Source organism: Ursus arctos, unplaced genomic scaffold (genome assembly GCF_023065955.2).
Source record: "Ursus arctos isolate Adak ecotype North America unplaced genomic scaffold, UrsArc2.0 scaffold_20, whole genome shotgun sequence".
Classification (NCBI taxonomy): Eukaryota; Metazoa; Chordata; class Mammalia; order Carnivora; family Ursidae; genus Ursus; species Ursus arctos.
Window position 1 is genome coordinate 56,795,577 of NW_026622875.1, and position 17,425 is coordinate 56,813,001.

Below are 17,425 nucleotides of genomic sequence, written 5' to 3' on the forward strand. Positions count from 1 at the left end.
TGGCAGGCCTTTTGCTATGTAGTGTCTGTATGTTACCCGTCAGCGCTTGTAGTCCTGTGAGGCACACAGTATGCTCCGCATCTTTTTCAGATGACAGAAGTCTCAGAAGTTGGATGTCAGCAGAAAGGGTAGGGGCAGAGCTGGGGTGCATATGGGTAGCTCAGACTTTGAGCGGTCTGTGAGGGGCACGTGCGCAGCCTGAAACCTCACTTGAGGCCCCGCCCTCTCTCCGCTCCGAGGCGGCCCGGCCTGGCGCGGGGGCAGGTTGTACTGGCGCCCGTGACCCTCCCCGCCCTTCTGAGGGCAGGGAAGCGCGCGCCCACCTTCGCCACCGAGATTTCCGGGATGCTGGAGGGGCCGGAAGCGGGCGCTGTTCTCGCTTCCGGCTCGGTCGTTGTGTTCGCTTCCGCGGGCCCCGGCTGCGTCCCTTATTGAGGGGTCGCCGCGACTCTACCTCGGTGAGCGGAGCAGGGGCGGGGAGGGAGGTGCTGTCCGGGCCGGGGTCGCTGGGTTGGAGCCGCGGCCTACCGCAGCCCTGATCGGCGACGCCGGCCCGGTGCACGCTTTTCCTCCGCCGCCGGTGGCGCGGTCCCTGTGAAGCTCTGAAGCCGCCAGTTGTAGGGCCGCCTCTTTGTCCCGTATCCTTGACCAGCCGAGCCTGGCCAGGAGCCTGGCACCTGCCGGTACAGCGGAGAAACAGGCAGACATGGCCAGGTGAGCTGCGCCGCAGAAGCCCTGGTTTAAGTGTTAGCTGGATATTTTTCCAGCCTTGCGCTGAGAGACAATACAAAGCGTCGAAGCGTCAGAAGTGGGTCAGACACAGTCTTCAAATTAAAAACGTGAAGTGTCACTTGGAGATCCAAAAGTACAGATGAGATTAGCTGCTGAGCGTTTGGAACTAGTAGGAAAATGACCAGAACTTTTTACAGGTGTGGAATCTCTGAGCAGAGTTAACAGATTATTTTAAAGTTTTTTGTTTTGTTTTTTGTTTTCTGTGTGTGTGTGTTTTGAACAGAAATTGAAGCCTAGAGAGAAGTAGCTTACCGAAGGTACTGAGATGCAGAGTGACTAGTATCGATGACGTAGTTACCACTAAGGTACTGATTCTCAGAGTTGTATGGTATATAAACTGGATAAAAGTTTTTTCCCCTCTTCAGTATCAGCTAAATGAACCACATCCATTCATTTACTAAAGGTGTACCTCTGTGTGCCCTGTACACACACACACACGCTCGTGGGTGTGGGTGTGGGGCGTGTGTGTGTGTGTGTGTGTGTGTGTGTGTATTTAAACAAAGAAGACTGGAAACCAGCCCTGCCCTTTGATTCCTACCCCGAAGTGGGGGAGACAGCAGTGTAAACCACAAACACAGTGTGGTAAGTGTTCTAGTAGAGGTTTGAATGAAAAAGGTACTGTGGGCTCACTGAGGCAATACCCACATTTAAGCTTGGAGAGATCAGGAAGGTTTCCTAGGGGAGGTGGTTGGGTAGAAAAAGGTCTGGCATTTACTGACTCCATTGGGTTCCCTTCTTTGGTGGCTGTCTAGCAAGAGGGTGTGAGTGGCCAGTTAAAACATAAACTAGTTAAAACAACAGTGTTTTAGTGAGAACTACAGAGAGGGAGGCTACCAGCTTTCTTCCTGCATGGGACAATCAGGAAAGCAAGCATTCAGGAGAAAATAATATTTGTTTTGAGTCTTGACAGATGAGTAAGAGTTTGTCAAAAGTTGAAGAAGAAAAATCCAAACAGGACAAAAGATGTGTGGCTTCTAGCTGTGTCTCCAGAGCTTTAGTCCCAAACATTATTGTGCATCTCTGTCACAATAGAGAAGAGTAGAAGAGCTTTGAATATTCACTTCCAGTGTACGTTTACTTAGAAATTAAATATATGTATTGTTTTACAAATTTCAATACACATTATAAAACATACACTAAGTAGGAGTTAAATAACAACTTCTGTGTTCTTAATATACCCTTTGAATCATCTGACATATTCCTCATTTGGAGATTATTGCAGCTTCTCTAGCCTGGGTACCTGGGGAGAGTGGTAAGGGGTGTGAACAGGGCCCAAGGCCAGGTGGTGAAGGGCTGTGAATGCTAGGCATAGACATTTAGGTTTTATCCTGTAGGTTATGGGAGCCACTATAAGTTTAAGAAGGGAAGTCCCTTGGAGAGATGCTTAGAGACTGCCCTGGTTGTGCCACCCCTTTCTTTTCCTGGAGGTTTTTTTTGTTTTGTTTTGTTTTGTTTTTAAGATTTATTTATTTATTTATTAGAGGGAGAGAGAGCACATGATCAAGCATGTGAACAGGGGGAGGGGCAATGGGAGAGGCAGAGAATCCTAAGCAGACTCTACACTAAGTGTCTCATGACCCTGACATTACGACCTGAGTGGAAACCAAGAGTCAAACACTTAACTGACTGAGCCACCCGGGCACCCCTGGAGCTTTGGTTTTTAACTGTGGATGGTCTGTTGTCAGCTTGGGGCTGAACACTCTGGGACTCTGATTTCTCTTTTTTCTCTTTTGATGTTTTTATAGGTGACACCCCCATTGCCCTCTGTCCCCATCTCTGAAAACAGCTCCTGAGACCTGAATTACAGAGCATCATTTTAATTGGACAGACTGCAGCTGAAACAAGCTTCTCTTGGAGGTCACAATGGCCACCCAAGGCAGGGGAACTTTAGGCCTCCTCCCTAGGGGTGCTGTTCTGCAGAAACAGGAGGGGCGCCAAACCATGAAGCAGGAGCCAGGGAGCCATACCTGGGGTCAGGGCTGCAATCTCCAAAAGAACCACCCTCCTGTCTGTGAAATTTTCCGGCTGCACTTCAGGCAGTTATGTTACCATGAGATGTCTGGGCCGCAGGAGGCCCTGAGCCGGCTCCGGGAGCTCTGCCACTGGTGGCTGATGCCAGAGGTACACACCAAGGAGCAGATCCTGGAGCTGCTGGTGCTGGAGCAGTTCTTGAGCATCCTCCCTGGGGAGTTACGGACCTGGGTGCAGCTGCATCACCCTGAGAGTGGCGAGGAGGCTGTGGCTGTGGTGGAGGATTTTCAGAGACACCTAGGAGAGGTGAGCAGATGAGTCCAGAATAGCATCTGGAACCCTTCTCTGGTGGTTGGATTGGCTTGGGAATAGTCATTCTCTGTTCCCTAGGCTCTAGGCTCGTTTACCCTTAGGATTCCTGAGCCATTTCCATGGATAGAGAGGGAATAGTTTTGTGCTTCAAGTTATAAACAAAAATACAGTTCCCAGAGAAGCTCTGTGTATCACTTTGTGAAATACTGTGTCGTGACCCTTGCTTCGACCTGGAGATCCACATAGTACTCCTGACAGACAGAGGATCTGCCCATGGGGAATGGGGAAGAATGGGGAAGTGTGGTAGGGAGTAGATTTTGGGGTACGTTGATAACATGGGCCTTCATTTGAGAAGTTCTCATTACTTACTTCCTTGGACTTCTCAGAGTCTGTTATCTCTCTTCCTGCATTTTAGGTTCCTTAGAGAGGTGACATTTCTGGGCCTCAAAATCATTGGTTTCTTTTCTAACTTTCTGAACCCAACTGGGGTCTTTCTTTTTTTTTTTTTTTTTTTTTTCTTTAACTCATTTTGGTTTACCCTGTTTCCTAGGGTTCTCTCAAATATAAAGCCAAGGTAATTCAAATTAGAGGAAAAGTTGGAGAGTTAGCAGTGTGATAACAGTGGGAAATCTGGCTTCTAGGACCACAGAGCTAAGTAGCTCTGTGACCATGTGTATCAGTCAAGGTTTAGCCAAAGAAGCAAAACCAGTAGGAAATTACATATATTGTATATTTGTATTTGTGTCTATATCTATAGTATTGCTACAGGGTGGCTTAAGTGATTATGAGGACTGGCAGTGCAAGTCGGAAATCTGTAGAGGAGGCCATCAGGAAGGGCCAGTTGGAACTCAGGCACAGGCTGAAGCTGCTGTCTACATGCGGAATTACTTTTTCATGGAACTCCCAGCTCTGACTTTAAGGTTTTGTAACTGAGTGAATCAGGTTCATACAGATGATCTAGGATAATCTCCTTTACTTAGAGTAAACTGAATATGGATGTTGATGACATGTACAAAATACCTTCACAGCAACACCCAGATTAGTGCTAAAGTGACACATTAAAAGACCATCACAGGTGGATAAGTCAGTTCTATCTGATGAGTCTAAAACTGCTCTCTTGTAACTAACCAAGCAGGGTGGATTAGGGGTCCCTCTACTTTTACTCCCTCGCACTTAATCACAGAAAACCAGTATACGAAATTTCCAGAGTACCCAGCATATCGTTTTATACATTGCTTTTTAAAAAAATGGTTACAATATATATGCCTAGGGAATTGATTCCAGTTAATTGGAGTCTGAGGGCTACACCTTTTCCCAAGAGTACCAGCCTGCCCATTTGGCATTAAATCCTTGTCAACCGTTATTTCTTTGGATACAAAAGTAAACACAAGAATAAATCAGCCATCACCAGGGTCTAGAGAGTAACTAGGTTCAACCATGGGCAGAGACCAGTGGCTGAAGAAAGTGTTTTGAGTGCCATTTAGTGAGGAGGGTGGAAGGAAGATTTCTCTGTTTCCCACCTTTGTTTGCTTAAGCTGAAGAGAATGCCCCCTCCATTAAAACTTAATCCTTTATCCAGGCAGCCTCAGAAAAAGGTGACTGAGTCACACACTTAAGCGAGTGACTGACAGTTGACAGGGCAGCTGAACACTCCTGGCTCTTGCTTAGCAGTAGGGTCTTTGGATTCTATTTCTTACTTAGTCATTATTGTCAGCTTAAGTTTTTCTGATATGGAAGACATGAGATCGGGACTGTCTTTCCTACCATAGGCTCAGAAAATGTATTTATGGCCCCTCACATCTTTCATGGCAGTTTGCCAGGAGGAGATTAAGGAATATCAGGGCAGATCAGAGTCATTCTGCTCAGTAGGAGCAAGCATGTGCATGTGGGCACTTTGGGGCTGGAGAGGGTTGTAGAGCAATCCCTGCTGGGCTGCAGAATCATGCAATTTATGAAATGCTTTTATATCCAGTATCTTATTTCAGTTCCTAGCACGCTTACAAAATATGCAAATAGTAATCATATCTCCATTTGACATAGTGATACAAGCACAGAGAGATTAATTGACTCATCTCAGATGGCAGAATTAGTGAATGTTCTCTTTGTCCATGATATTTAACTGAAGTATGGTTGTTGCTGATTACTACCAAGTGTGGGAATTAGAATTTTCTAGCTCCCTGGGTTCTAAGTCACTAGTTTTCCCCTAGTATCTTGCTGTGGAATGCCATCTTAGAATGAAAATTGGAACGAGGTTTTCTTGCCTAAAAGAAAAACCTGGGAGTCCGAGTCCTCGATAATGAACAGGAACTGGACCAGCATTTAGTTGTTGGTGAATTTCAAGGTTGTATTTTCATGATGCAGTTAAGTTCTATCTTCTTCCAATACCCACAGCAGCTGTATTTAAGAGCTCTAACTCCCATTTATAAGAACTGTCCAGTGGAGGGGGCGCCTGGGTAGTGCAGTCGTTAAGCATCTGCCTTCAGCTCAGGGAGTGATACCGGTGTTCCGGGATCGAGTCCCACATCGGGCTCCTCCACTGGGAGCCTGCTTCTTCCTCTCCCACTCCCCCTGCTGTGTTCCTTCTCTCGCTGGCTGTCTCTCTGTCACATAAATAAAAATAAAATCTTAAAAAAAAAAAAAAGAACTGTCCAGTGGAGACTCAAGAGAGCCTCCTGGTTCTATCACTGTGCTGGAGACATATACAGTAAGGCAGAAAGTCCCCTCACATCTCAGCAGATGTAACCCAATGGGACAAATCCAGCAGGATTTGTGAAGAAGTTATTTTCACCTTAGGCTATACTGTGTACATGGCAGTGTAAGCAAGTGAGTCTATAAATATGATTCATTTAGGTGGTATTTTAGGTTTTCAGCTCCAAATGCTGGTGAAAAAGTAACCATGAGATTGTAAGGAGCTGGTTTGATGACAGTTAGCAAGGGTTAGAAAACCTGTATCTTCACTGGAAAAGTGTGCATATCTTCTGCCCATTTTTTGATTTGATTATTTGTTTCTTGTGTATTGAGTTTGAGAAGTTCTTTATAGATCTTGGATACCAGTCTTTTATCTGTAGTGTCATTTGCAAATATCTTCTTCCATTCCGTGGGCTGCTTCTTAGTTTTTTTCACTGTTTCCTTGGCTGTGCAGAAACTTTTTATCTTGATGAAGTCCCACAAGTTCATTTTATCTTTTGTTTCTCTTGCCTTTGGAGATGTGTCATGAAAAAAGTTGCTGTGGCCGATGTCAAAGAGATTGCAGCCTCTGTTCTCCTCTATGACATACAAATGGCTAACAGATGCATGAAAAAATGTTCAAGATCATTAGCCATCAGGGAAATTCAAATCAAAACCACATTGAGATACCACCTTATGCCAGTTAGAATGGCAAAAATGGACAAGGCAGGAAACAACAAATGTTGGAGAGGATGTGGAGAAAGGGGATCTCTCTTACACTGTTGGTGGGAATGCAAGGTGGTACAGCCACTTTGGAAAACAGTGTGGAGGTCCCTTAAGAAGTTAAAAATTGAGCTACCCTATGATCCAGCCATTGCAGTACTGGGTATTTACCCCAAAGATAACAGACGTAGTGAAGAGAAGGGCCATATGCACCCCAATGTTCATAGCAGCATTGTCCACAATAGCTAAATCGTGGAAGGAGCTGAGATGCCCTTCAACAGATGACTGGATTAAGAAGATGTGGTCCATCTATACAATGGAATATTACTCAGCCATCAGAAAGAACGATTACCCAGCACTTGCAGCAACATGGACGGGACTGGAGGAGATTATGCTAAGTGAAATAAGTCAAGCAGAGAAAAATAATTATATGGTTTCACTCATTTATGGAACATAAGAAATAGCAGGAAGATCGGTAGAAGAAGAAAGGGAAGAATGAAGGGGGGTGGTAAACAAAAGGGGAATGAACCATGAGAGACTATGGACTCTGGGAAACAAACTGAGGGTTTCAGAGGGGAGGATGGTGGGGGACTGGGATAGGCTGGTGGTGGGTATTAAGGAGGGCACATATTGCATGGTGCACTGGGTGTTATACGCAACTAATGAGTCATCGAACTTTACATCAAAAACCAGGGATGTACTGTATGGTGACTAACATAACGTAATAAAAAATTATTATAAAAAATACCTATGCTCTGAGGTATTCTCAAGGTCTCTAAAGATTGGTGTTACCTGATCTTATTTGACTTTTTATAACGTTATTTTGAAGGGGTAGTGCATATTGAAAACTGGGTTTGCAGATAACTCTAAAAACTAGTAGTAAGTATCGAGAGGGAAAAAATAGTATCAAGAGAAAATCAGTCAGCAAGTTTTAACTGAACACCAACATTGGGCCAAGTAGTATTCTAGGAGCAAGCGATCAAGACAAAGTTCTTACCCTCAAAAAGCTTATATTTCATTAGGGGAAAAATAGACAATAAAGGCATAAATAAAATAATGTAAGGGTTAAGGCTTACAGAAAATGTAATCAGGTAATTTGAGAGAGAGTGACTACAACCCTTGCTTTGTCAGTGTGGTTAGGAATGGCTTCTCTGAAGAGGAAACACGTTTGCTGAGAGAGATTGGAAAAGCTCTCTTGAGGTTTGTAGCTGCTATTCTGGGCTGTTGCTTCTTAACTATCAGCCTCAGCATTATCTGTGCATGTATAGGTACATACATCTATCATATTTTATTTTCTAGGTACTTCTGATTGGTCTCTTCTGTAGACTAAGGTCACAGAGAGTGTATAGAATTGCTCTCCTGGCTCCTTTTACTTTGTTCTTCATAAGCAGATTTGTGTCTGAAGAATTGACAAAATGGAAATGGTTATATAATCTGGTCTTCAGGCTCCTACCAAGAGGTTCGACAGAGGGATAGCAAACAGGATTGCAAGCTATAGATCCTGTTCTGACAGTTTTTCCCCCAGTGGGCTATACTGGGGGGGGGGGGGGCTAGAAGGACATTGGCTGTTCTTTTCCTGAGTTCTTTTTGGGGGTGTTTCTTAGAGGTTTTGGGTTCCATACCTTGAAGGATGCTGTTTTGAATCCAATTATAATTCCTGTCTCTAGGTTTCAGCTCCTGTACAGGAACAGGAAATGCATTTGGAGGAGACGACAGCCCTGGGTACAACAGAAGAATCTCTTCCTACCTCACCCTTCAGTGAAGGTTCATCCTCTGGAGCCCACCTAGAGCCTCCTCATGACCAAGGGACACACCTCCTCCCTAATGGGCACTCTGGTACTCAACTCCCCAGCTCTGGCCTCAAATCTTACCTCCCTTTTCTCTTCAAGTCTCCCTTATCTCCCTATAACCCACCCTGTTGGAATTCGTCATTGCCCTACCCTCTTTCTTCCTTTCCTAGTGACTTTGTCTGTTCCTTTTCCTTATTCTCCAATCATTCATGTATTTAGCAAGTTTTTGTCTAGCACCTGTCATGGGTAAGGCCCTGTTGGGGACCAGAGAGATATAGTACACACTCGCTGCTTTCAAAGAGCTTGTTATCTAGTTGGCAGAGAGTCAGTCAACAGCAAGAAGAGGCCTACTTGTAAGATACATTCAGTGATATCTGTCCCCAGGCATTTGATGCCATGAAAATGAGCGATATGGACATTGTAAACATTGAGCAAAATCATTATAGGCTGCATGGGAAGGGGAGGCTTCATGGATGAGGTAGCAGTTGGATGTGACAGTCAAAAGTGGTGGAGCAAATTGAAGGGGGGTGGAAAGATCAGAGGATATAAGCAAAGACTCTAAGTGGGGGTTCTTTGGACCCCACTGAGGTGGAATGAGGAGGAACTGTTTTGGGGAGCAGTAGTCTTCTTAAACAGGGCCTAACGGTTGAGGCTAGGAAAATTTTGATGGGTGGGAGTTGATGTGTTAGAAACAGTATTTTGGGAGAATTATTCTCATGCATGTGACCACTCTGGCATGAATGGTGAGACCAGTGGTTGAGAGCCTCGGTAAGAGGCCAGTGTGTCAGAATAGATGTGAGGTGATCATTGCCTGAGCAATGTTGAGTGGAACAGAAAGAGCACGTACTGGGTGTTATACGCAAGAAATGAATCATGGAATATTACATCAAAAACTACGGACGTACTGTATGGTGACTAACGTAACATAGTAAAATATTATTAAAAGCTAAAAAAAAAAAGGAAAAATTGAGAGACAGAAGACACATTTTGCAGGAAGAATCCACAAGACAGTGAAGAGGAAGGAGAATTATGGGATTTGGCCAGTATTTGGATTCATTGAGAGAACTTGGGAAGTCAGGAAAGGAAGTTGGTAAGAACGTCCATTTTTTACTCTGAATTTAAAGTGGTGAGGGACACCGAAATGGAACGTCCAGTAGGCCACTGAAAGTCTGTAATAGGAGTCTAGAAGAGAGCTGGAACTGGGAAAGCAGCATTAGAGCATTGAGAGGCAGGGAGATCTCTGAGAGAGCAAAAAGCGTTGCTCTGAGGCCCAAGCGCCTGCAGCGTCCATAATGAGAAGCCAAGAGAAGGAAGAGAAATCGGGAATGATGGGCCAGAAATGTGAGGGGCAAACAGGCTGGGCTTACGCTAGGGGAGCCATGGGGAGAGAAAGTGGGCAGAAGTATAGCTTCCTTCAGAGAGTTTGAAGCGAGTGAGGGCTGGGAGGAATGGCCAGTTCTCAGTTGGACCAGGGAACCCTCTGCACCCTCAGAATAACACCTGCATGGAAAATTCACAGCACAGTCAGAATAACACCTGTATGGAAGAGGAATGAGGCAGTGTGTGGAGCTGCCTGGTTCTCTTGAACCCACTCACTGGGATACAGACCTTATTGGAGCTGAGGCAGGACTTGTTCTCACAGCTCTCTTTCCTTCTTCAGGTCAGTGTGCTTCCTGGGTGCCTTCCCTTTCCCAGGCTGGGAAGTCAGGAGACCAGGCAGCGGCAGCTGCGCTTCAGATGGTCAGGCCCCAGGTGAGCTGAACTCTGTCTTCCCTGGGTTCCCAGGTCTGTGGCCTGGGAATAGCTAGCGCTCATCTCCAGAGTTCTGGCCAATTCTGAGATTAATCCTGTGGTTTCCCTGCCTCATTGCTTCCTCTGGAATTGGGCCCTGCTTGCTGAGTTCATGGATTCTTTCTGGCCCTGGACTTGTCCTTTTAGATGTGTCATCCCAGCTTTTCTCCCTCCCTCACCCCTTTACCCACCAGGGCCCCGCCTGGGCTCTTGGTACCCTGATGTGTCTTCCCTTCAGGCCCGGAATATCCCTGAGCAATAGAAGTTTGTCATTCCAGGGATCTGCGGCGTACCAGTTCCTGTCTGTGGACTATACTGAGAGGAAGTGGAAAGGTCCGGCCCTCAGTCAGAGAGCCGTGCACCAGAGCATCATGCCGGGAAATTATTGCAGCATGGCCTCTTTGGGTAATGATTCTGTTCCCCAGTATTACAGTCTGCATTCTTTTCTTTACATTTTCTTTGTTATATTCTTTTTTTTTCAACTTTTTTATTATAAAAAGGTGCAAACATGAGACAAAGTAGAGAGAATACTGTAATGAACCTCTGTGCGCCCGTCACTCAGCCTTAAGTTATCAACATTGTCTTTACTCCATTGTTAATTGACCTAAGGTGGTTTGGTTAGAATTTGTAGTTGTAAGGAATAGGGAGCCGCTCACATTGTTGTAAGTACTGAGCTGTGTTACTTATAATAAGGCTGAAGGAATGGAAACCCTGATCTGATCAGACCCACCAGCTAGACCATCCTTTGGGAAACAGGGCCTTCAGCAAAAACAGCAAGTAATTTTTATGCCAGGAAACGTAAGGCGTTGCTCCCTGCATATCTGTTTTGTCCTCCCACTGCTACCCATTTTCTTCACTCTGAATCTTTTGTCCCCTCATAGCTGCTGCTTTATTAGACTTTCCGTTCCCACATACTTTCTGCATGCTATGGCTCCTAATGGCTTGGCTTCTCTCCATGCCTCATTTCAGTTTAGAGCTCCTTCTTGTTTTAGTTTTCTTTATTTTGCCCTATTTCCAGCTCAGAATTTACTTAGAGAGGGACTCCAAGGGTGGTTCAGCCACTAAGTCTAATCTTTGTTTGGGCAGAACTTTGCCCCTGGTCACAGCAGAGGCTGAGGTGTAACATACAGAGAAGCTACGCTTCGGCCTGGTGCCCTGGTCTAGTCAGTTGTGGTCTGAGATGTATTGAGACCAGTTACTTGGCACAAAGCATGGCTGCCTCAGCTTCCCCTTTGGGAAAGACTGAGGCAGCACATCTTCCTGGAAAGGGGTGTTTTCAGGGCAGGTTCTTTGGTTGGGAAGTCTAAGACAGTAGCCAACTCTGGAGAGGGTGGGTGGGCTTAGGCATCCAGGAACCTCTATAACTTTTCATGTGCTAAAATGCCATGATGGCTTGTGGCCCTGGTTAAGATATGATTCAAAGGAACCAATAGTTTTGTGTTTAGACATGACTGATTGCTTGCTACTTCCACCTTTTCCAAAGTCAAAAGGAAATATTCAATTGTTCAGTTTCCTATGATTGCAGATTATCAAGATACCAAAGACATACTTTGATTCATATTTCAATTATCGATCCCTTTCTTAATTTTTACTGGAATGTAGTACTTGCAAGTACTGCCTTCTACCAGTCTAGTGTGCCAGAGACTATGGGAATCCCTGCTTCTAGAGCTCTGCCATCCCTTCCAGTACTTTCCCCCAGCATTTCTGAACCTGTGACTTCTCTGCATCTTGTCACTGTCCTCACATATGAGAATCAGTTTTTTGGTACGTTTTTTCCTATTTGTGTTTGCACATACCGTTTCTCATATTTGATTTGAAGTATTTGCTTCTCCTCTCCCTCTCCCTAGTATCTTTACTGGGAACCGTGGAACCATACAGTGTCTTGGTTGGAAAGGATGTTAGAGTTCATCATTTTACTAAGTGACTTCTGTAAGATCATACCACCTTTACAGTCTGCTCTCTTGCCTTCCAGTTGCTCTTTTTAATTGGACAATTAAGTGGAGCAATTAAGAGCTGTCAGGACAGAGCTCTGTCCTGATAGCTCTTCTTCCACCTTCCCCCACTGACCATTTTTCCCGTCTTTGTCTTTCTGTCCATGAGGAGAAGCTTGAGCTATTTCCCATCTTTCTTTTGTTCTTAATGTGTCATCTCTTAGTGTGTCCCCTAATGGGAAGGTTTTTTCAGCTCCATAGACTGCTGATGATTCTGTTTCGTCAGCGGGACAAGAAATGAATAGAAGTTGTTTTCTTCTTCCTTTTGGCAGCAGGTGAGACTAGGATGCGGCGTTCAGAGTTGCCTGCAAAGCAGGAAGTTTCTAAAGGACCGGCGTCATGTGATGGGACATCAAGAGGCGTCCGTGGAGTGGTTTCTGAGGAACCAGAGACAGGAGTATCTTCCTGTGAAGGTACTTTAGAGAAGCTGAAAGGGCAACCCTCAGATGAAGAAGGGAGCCGACCGGAAAGTGATTTCTTCAGAATAACACACGAGGATAAAGATAAATCCACAAAAGATGGATGTGATGAATATAATGAACTTGGGAAATATCCAGATCTGTCCTCTAGTGCTGCAGAACATGAAGGAGTTCTGAAGGGACAGAAATTTTATCAATGTGATGAATGTGGTAAAGCTTTCAATCGAAGTTCACACCTCATTGGGCATCAGAGAATTCACACTGGAGAGAAACCCTATGAGTGTCATGAATGTGGTAAGACCTTCAGGCAGACCTCTCAGCTCATAGTTCATCTCAGAACCCACACAGGGGAAAAGCCCTATGAGTGTGGTGAGTGTGGAAAGACTTACCGACACAGCTCCCATCTTATTCAACACCAGAGACTCCATAATGGTGAGAAACCATATAAATGTAATGAATGTGCAAAAGCCTTCACTCAAAGTTCCCAACTGATTGACCACCAGAGAACGCATACTGGGGAAAAACCTTATGAATGCAATGAGTGTGGTGAGGCCTTCATTCGTAGTAAAAGTCTGGTCAGACATCAGGTAGTTCACACCGGCAAAAAACCTTACAAGTGTAGTGAGTGTGGGAAAGCTTTCTGTTCTAATAGAAATCTTATTGACCATCAGAGGATCCATACTGGGGAGAAGCCTTATGAGTGTAATGAATGTGGCAAGGCCTTTAGTCGGAATAAATGTCTTGTTCGACACCAGAGCCTCCACACTGGGCAAAAACCATACAAATGTAGTGAGTGTGGAAAAGCTTTCTCTCAGAACTCTCAACTTGTTGACCATGAGCGAATTCATACTGGAGAAAAACCTTTCGAATGTAGTGAGTGTGGTAAGGCATTCAGTCTGAGTAAGTGTCTTATTCGACATCAGAGACTTCACACAGGTGAAAAGCCCTATAAATGCAACGAGTGTGGAAAATCCTTCAACCAGAACTCACACCTTATTATTCACCAGAGAATTCACACTGGTGAGAAGCCTTATGAATGTAATGAGTGTGGGAAGGTCTTCAGTTATAGCTCCAGTCTCATGGTACATCAGAGAACCCATACTGGGGAGAAACCCTATAAATGTAGTGATTGTGGGAAAGCCTTTAGTGACAGCTCACAGCTCATTGTGCATCAGAGAGTTCACACAGGAGAGAAACCCTATGAATGTATTGAGTGTGGGAAAGCCTTCAGTCAGCGTTCCACTTTTAACCACCACCAGCGAACTCACACTGGAGAGAAGCACTCAGGTCTGGCTCGCTCGGTTTCTTAAGATGTGATTTTCCAAGGAACTTTGAATTAAGGTTTTTTTTTATAAGAAGGAATCTTAAAACTCCTCATCAAAATGTACCAATACCTACATACTTTCTGGTGAGTCACGAAGGTGGGAGAGTGGGAGTCACAGTGTAATCCTTTTCTGCTGTTAGGGAAGTAAAGACTACACATTTCACATACTCGTAAGTTTATTCTTTTGCTCATTCTTTCTTTTAAACTGTTGAAAAATCTAACTCATTTCTCAGTTCTGCATCCCATAATCAGATTGTGTGCTTTTCAAGGACAGAGATGATCTGTTTCCTATTCTACTCCACCTCCTCTGTTTTACTGCTTACATAAGTCATATTGCAAGATGGATTCATTCTTTCCTTTCTCTTGACTAAGGCTCTCCATATATAGTTTTTAGACTTCCACTCTAATTCAGGCCCTCATCACTTGTGTTCCCTACCTATGAAACCTTTTTTTTTTCCTGTTGGCTAATATATATCCCTTAGATTCTTCCAGATCCCTCTCATTTCTAAAGACCTTCTTGAAATGCTTTTTCTTCCCTCTTAAACTTCTATTCATTTGACCTCAGTGCTTCCAGTTATTTGGTGCTACAGTGTGCAACTGTTAAATTACCCTGCCAGTTATTCTTTTTTTTTTTTTTAAGATTTTATTTATTTATTTGACAGAGAGACAGTCAGCGAGAGAGGGAACACAAGCAGGGGGAGTGGGAGAGGAAGAAGCAGGCTCCCAGTAGAGGAGCCTGATGTGGGGCTCGATCCCAGAGTGCCGGGATCATGCCCTGAGCCGAAGGCAAATGCTTAACGACTGAGCCACCCAGGTGCCCCATCCTTGCCAATTATTCTGAATTTAACATGTTTGTGTATGCTTTTGCATCAACTTATTGTAGGCTCTTTAAGGCTAGGTATGGTATCTATTCTTTTAGCATATAGATAATAATTTTCATATAGTAGATGTTTAATAAATAAATTTTTAAAAGTCTGCTCTAAGTTGCACCATCCTTAAATTGGGTATAAGATCCCCTTCCCCACCCCAATCAGACTAGAGGCTTCTAAAGATGGAAGTGGTATCTCATTGTAGGATATCACATACAGGGGCCTCATTGATATCTTCTACATGTATTCCTGGACATACCACTGTTACTTCATTGTTGGTTTCTGGTAAATACTCTATTGTGTTTAGGAAGTTTCCTTCTATTCCTGTTATTTATTTTTGTTTGTTTTATATAGGCTCCATGCATATGTGGGGCTTGAACTCATGACCTCATGATCAAGAGTTGCATGCTCTACTGACTGAGCCAACCAGATGACCCTCTATTTCTGTTTTTAGAAAAAGCAAGATAGTACAGTAGTTAAGAACACTGATTTTCTGCCCAATACCCTAATTCACCTGGCTCCACCGCTTTTCTAGGTGTGTGGCCCTGGGCAAGTTATTTAGCTTCCTTGTGTGTCAGTTCTTCCATCTGTAAAGTAAAGCTGTGGTTGTTAGGATAAAAGTAGTTCATAAGTGTTAGGCATTTAGAACAGTACTTGGCACTTAGTACCCATGTAGCAATTATTACTGTGCTTAGAGTTGCTAAGTTCTATCAGGTTTTTTAAAAAGAAATCTGTTGGTGTAATTTTATGGGTCATGTCCTTTATTTTTGTAATTCACTTTCTATTTTTTTACAAGTTTCCAAATGATTGAAATTTCCTTGAAGTCCTGGAATAAAATCCATTTGTTTGTGGTGATGATTTTTTTTTTTTTTTTAAGTAGAGAACTACGTTGAATTTACTAAGGTTTTCCTGGCTTTCCAAATGTATTTGGAGAGTTTATTTCTCTTTTATTTTCTGAAAGAGTTTGCATAATGTGGGAATTATTCATTAAAGGCTAGAAGTAGTGACCAGATCCTTTTTTTGGGAGGAGGGAATTGGGAGAGATGTATCCTTAGCAATATTTTGATTTATTCAATGGTTGTACTCTTCAGGTTTCTCCCTCTGTGTAAATTTTGGTGATATATATCTAGAAATAATTTTTACTGGATTGTTAAACAGTTGTGTAAAGGACTCCACTTTATTTCTAAAAATCAGACTGAATTTATACCCAGGAGTTAGTTTAAGTGGTCAAATGGGATGGTAAAGGTGCTAGGAGCTGGACACTTACCCTTTTACCTTTTATTCACAGAAAGAAAATATTCCATAGCTATATTCTCTATCCCCAATCCTAATTTTCAGCTTTTAAATCCAATAGGAAATGTCAAGAGATTATGGGTACTAAAAAGTTACTGAGTATTGTTCTATGTTGGGAGATGTTTCTGTCAAGGCAGTAACTTCCTGGAGTGCTACAGAGAGTACATTCATGAAAACCTCTAGGTGTCAGGGACAAATTGTGAGTAACTACAGGTTAGCTTTTGCTTCGTGGGGAAAAAAAAAATCCCCTGACCCTAATATTAGGACATGTTCTAGCCTGTTGGGGCCTTGTGGAAGCACTCGTCCCAGCTGTTTACAGGGAAAGTGTCATGTCAGCTGGCTCCAAGTAACTAATGGTGCAAGTATTTGACCTGGGATAGGACAACGTAGATATTCCTTACTGAACCACAGCAGTCTTCCCACTAATGTACGCACAGGACCAAGTAAGATGAGGTATGGACCCCCTTTTAAGGCATGTGAATGCTTTATATGAAACCACAGTAGGAAAGAAATGTATGATGATCTACCCCCTTTTCTGACCTGTTGGTCTTCCTCAAGTTTTGCTTTGTTTGGAATTGTCGGCTGACTAAAAACAATGTATTTCACCTTAGGTGGCCCAGTCCATAGACAAAAGTTTCTAAGAATGAATGTACAGCTGGCATTTCTGATATCTAGCAGGCTTTTCCCCCAAATCCCTTCCTGTTGCATTGTCTTCTTTATGGGTGATGCATTTACAGTATATTCAGTTTCCCAACTTGGTGCCATATGGATTGTGGATGGAGATGTACAAAGCCAATAGTCATCCAAGATTTGGTTACAATTAGATCATTGGACAAAGTAATCACAGGACAATATATAATAAGGAGTGGTAACCACAGCTGCATGTTCGAGACCATGGGGCATAAATGTACATGCCCAGCCATTAGATTGTGTACATTAATTATATATTTTGAGTCCCATTTTAGAAAAATTGAAAAATGCTATATCCCCTTACTGAGACTGTCTGTCTGTGTTGCTTCCTAGGGGAGGAAGGGCCAGAACAAATGCAATGACATCATACCTGTAGTGACCCTGGCAAGTAATAGAGTATGTCCTGATGTCAAGAAGAGAACACTAGTGAAACTCTCAAGTCAGCATTCAGGCTGCTTTGGCAATGGGCAAAAATTGATGACATTCAAGCTCTCCCTTGGGAGCCACACCACTGGTGCCCCTAGGATTTGAGATGTATGTGGTCTATTACAGGGGCCATTTATGGAAAAGGTGGTCATGACAGCTGCCGTGATGCTAAATGTAAACCCACTAACAACTGTATAAGCCGTGTGTTTACTATGGCCATCTGTTGTTACTATCTATCCTAGTGAGTAGTACTGGAACAGTGAGATAGTTGTGGTTATTCTTTAAGTGATGTTTGATAGAGAGCCACTTGAGAAACTAGACAATTCACCACATCGTTTCCTAAGTTTTCCTCTTAGGAGTGGACATG

General features: G+C 43.7%; 1 protein-coding gene across 6 annotated transcripts; it reads left to right on the forward strand.

Annotated features, from left to right (window-relative positions):
• The first annotated feature begins 355 nt into the window (after nucleotides 1–355).
• Nucleotides 356–15,502, forward strand: LOC113253740 (zinc finger protein with KRAB and SCAN domains 7). 6 transcript variants are annotated; one of them, XM_044383211.3, is made up of 7 exons: nucleotides 378–714; nucleotides 1,016–1,097; nucleotides 2,538–3,069; nucleotides 8,133–8,301; nucleotides 9,916–10,007; nucleotides 10,325–10,451; nucleotides 12,310–15,502. In XM_044383211.3, the coding sequence occupies exons 3-7, from the start codon at nucleotides 2,656–2,658 to the stop codon at nucleotides 13,764–13,766; spliced, it is 2,259 nt and encodes a 752-aa protein (XP_044239146.2). In that variant the 5' UTR covers nucleotides 378–714; nucleotides 1,016–1,097; nucleotides 2,538–2,655; the 3' UTR covers nucleotides 13,767–15,502. The 6 variants fall into 6 exon arrangements, with proteins under 6 accessions (XP_026352406.2, XP_026352407.2, XP_044239146.2 ...); XM_048216237.2 differs by having other exon boundaries at nucleotides 12,313–15,502; XM_057316083.1 differs by having other exon boundaries at nucleotides 399–714; nucleotides 1,016–1,374.
• Nucleotides 15,503–17,425: the final 1,923 nt, after the last annotated feature.

Coding starts and splice junctions, on each gene's coding strand:
- LOC113253740 (XM_026496621.4), top strand. CDS start 2,656: ATGGCCACCCAAGGCAGGGGAACTTTAGGCCTCCTCCCTAGGGGTGCT. Junction 8,302..9,915: donor CCTCCCTAATGGGCACTCTG/GTACTCAACTCC, acceptor TTCCTTCTTCAG/GTCAGTGTGCTTCCTGGGTG. Junction 10,452..12,309: donor TTGCAGCATGGCCTCTTTGG/GTAATGATTCTG, acceptor TCCTTTTGGCAG/CAGGTGAGACTAGGATGCGG.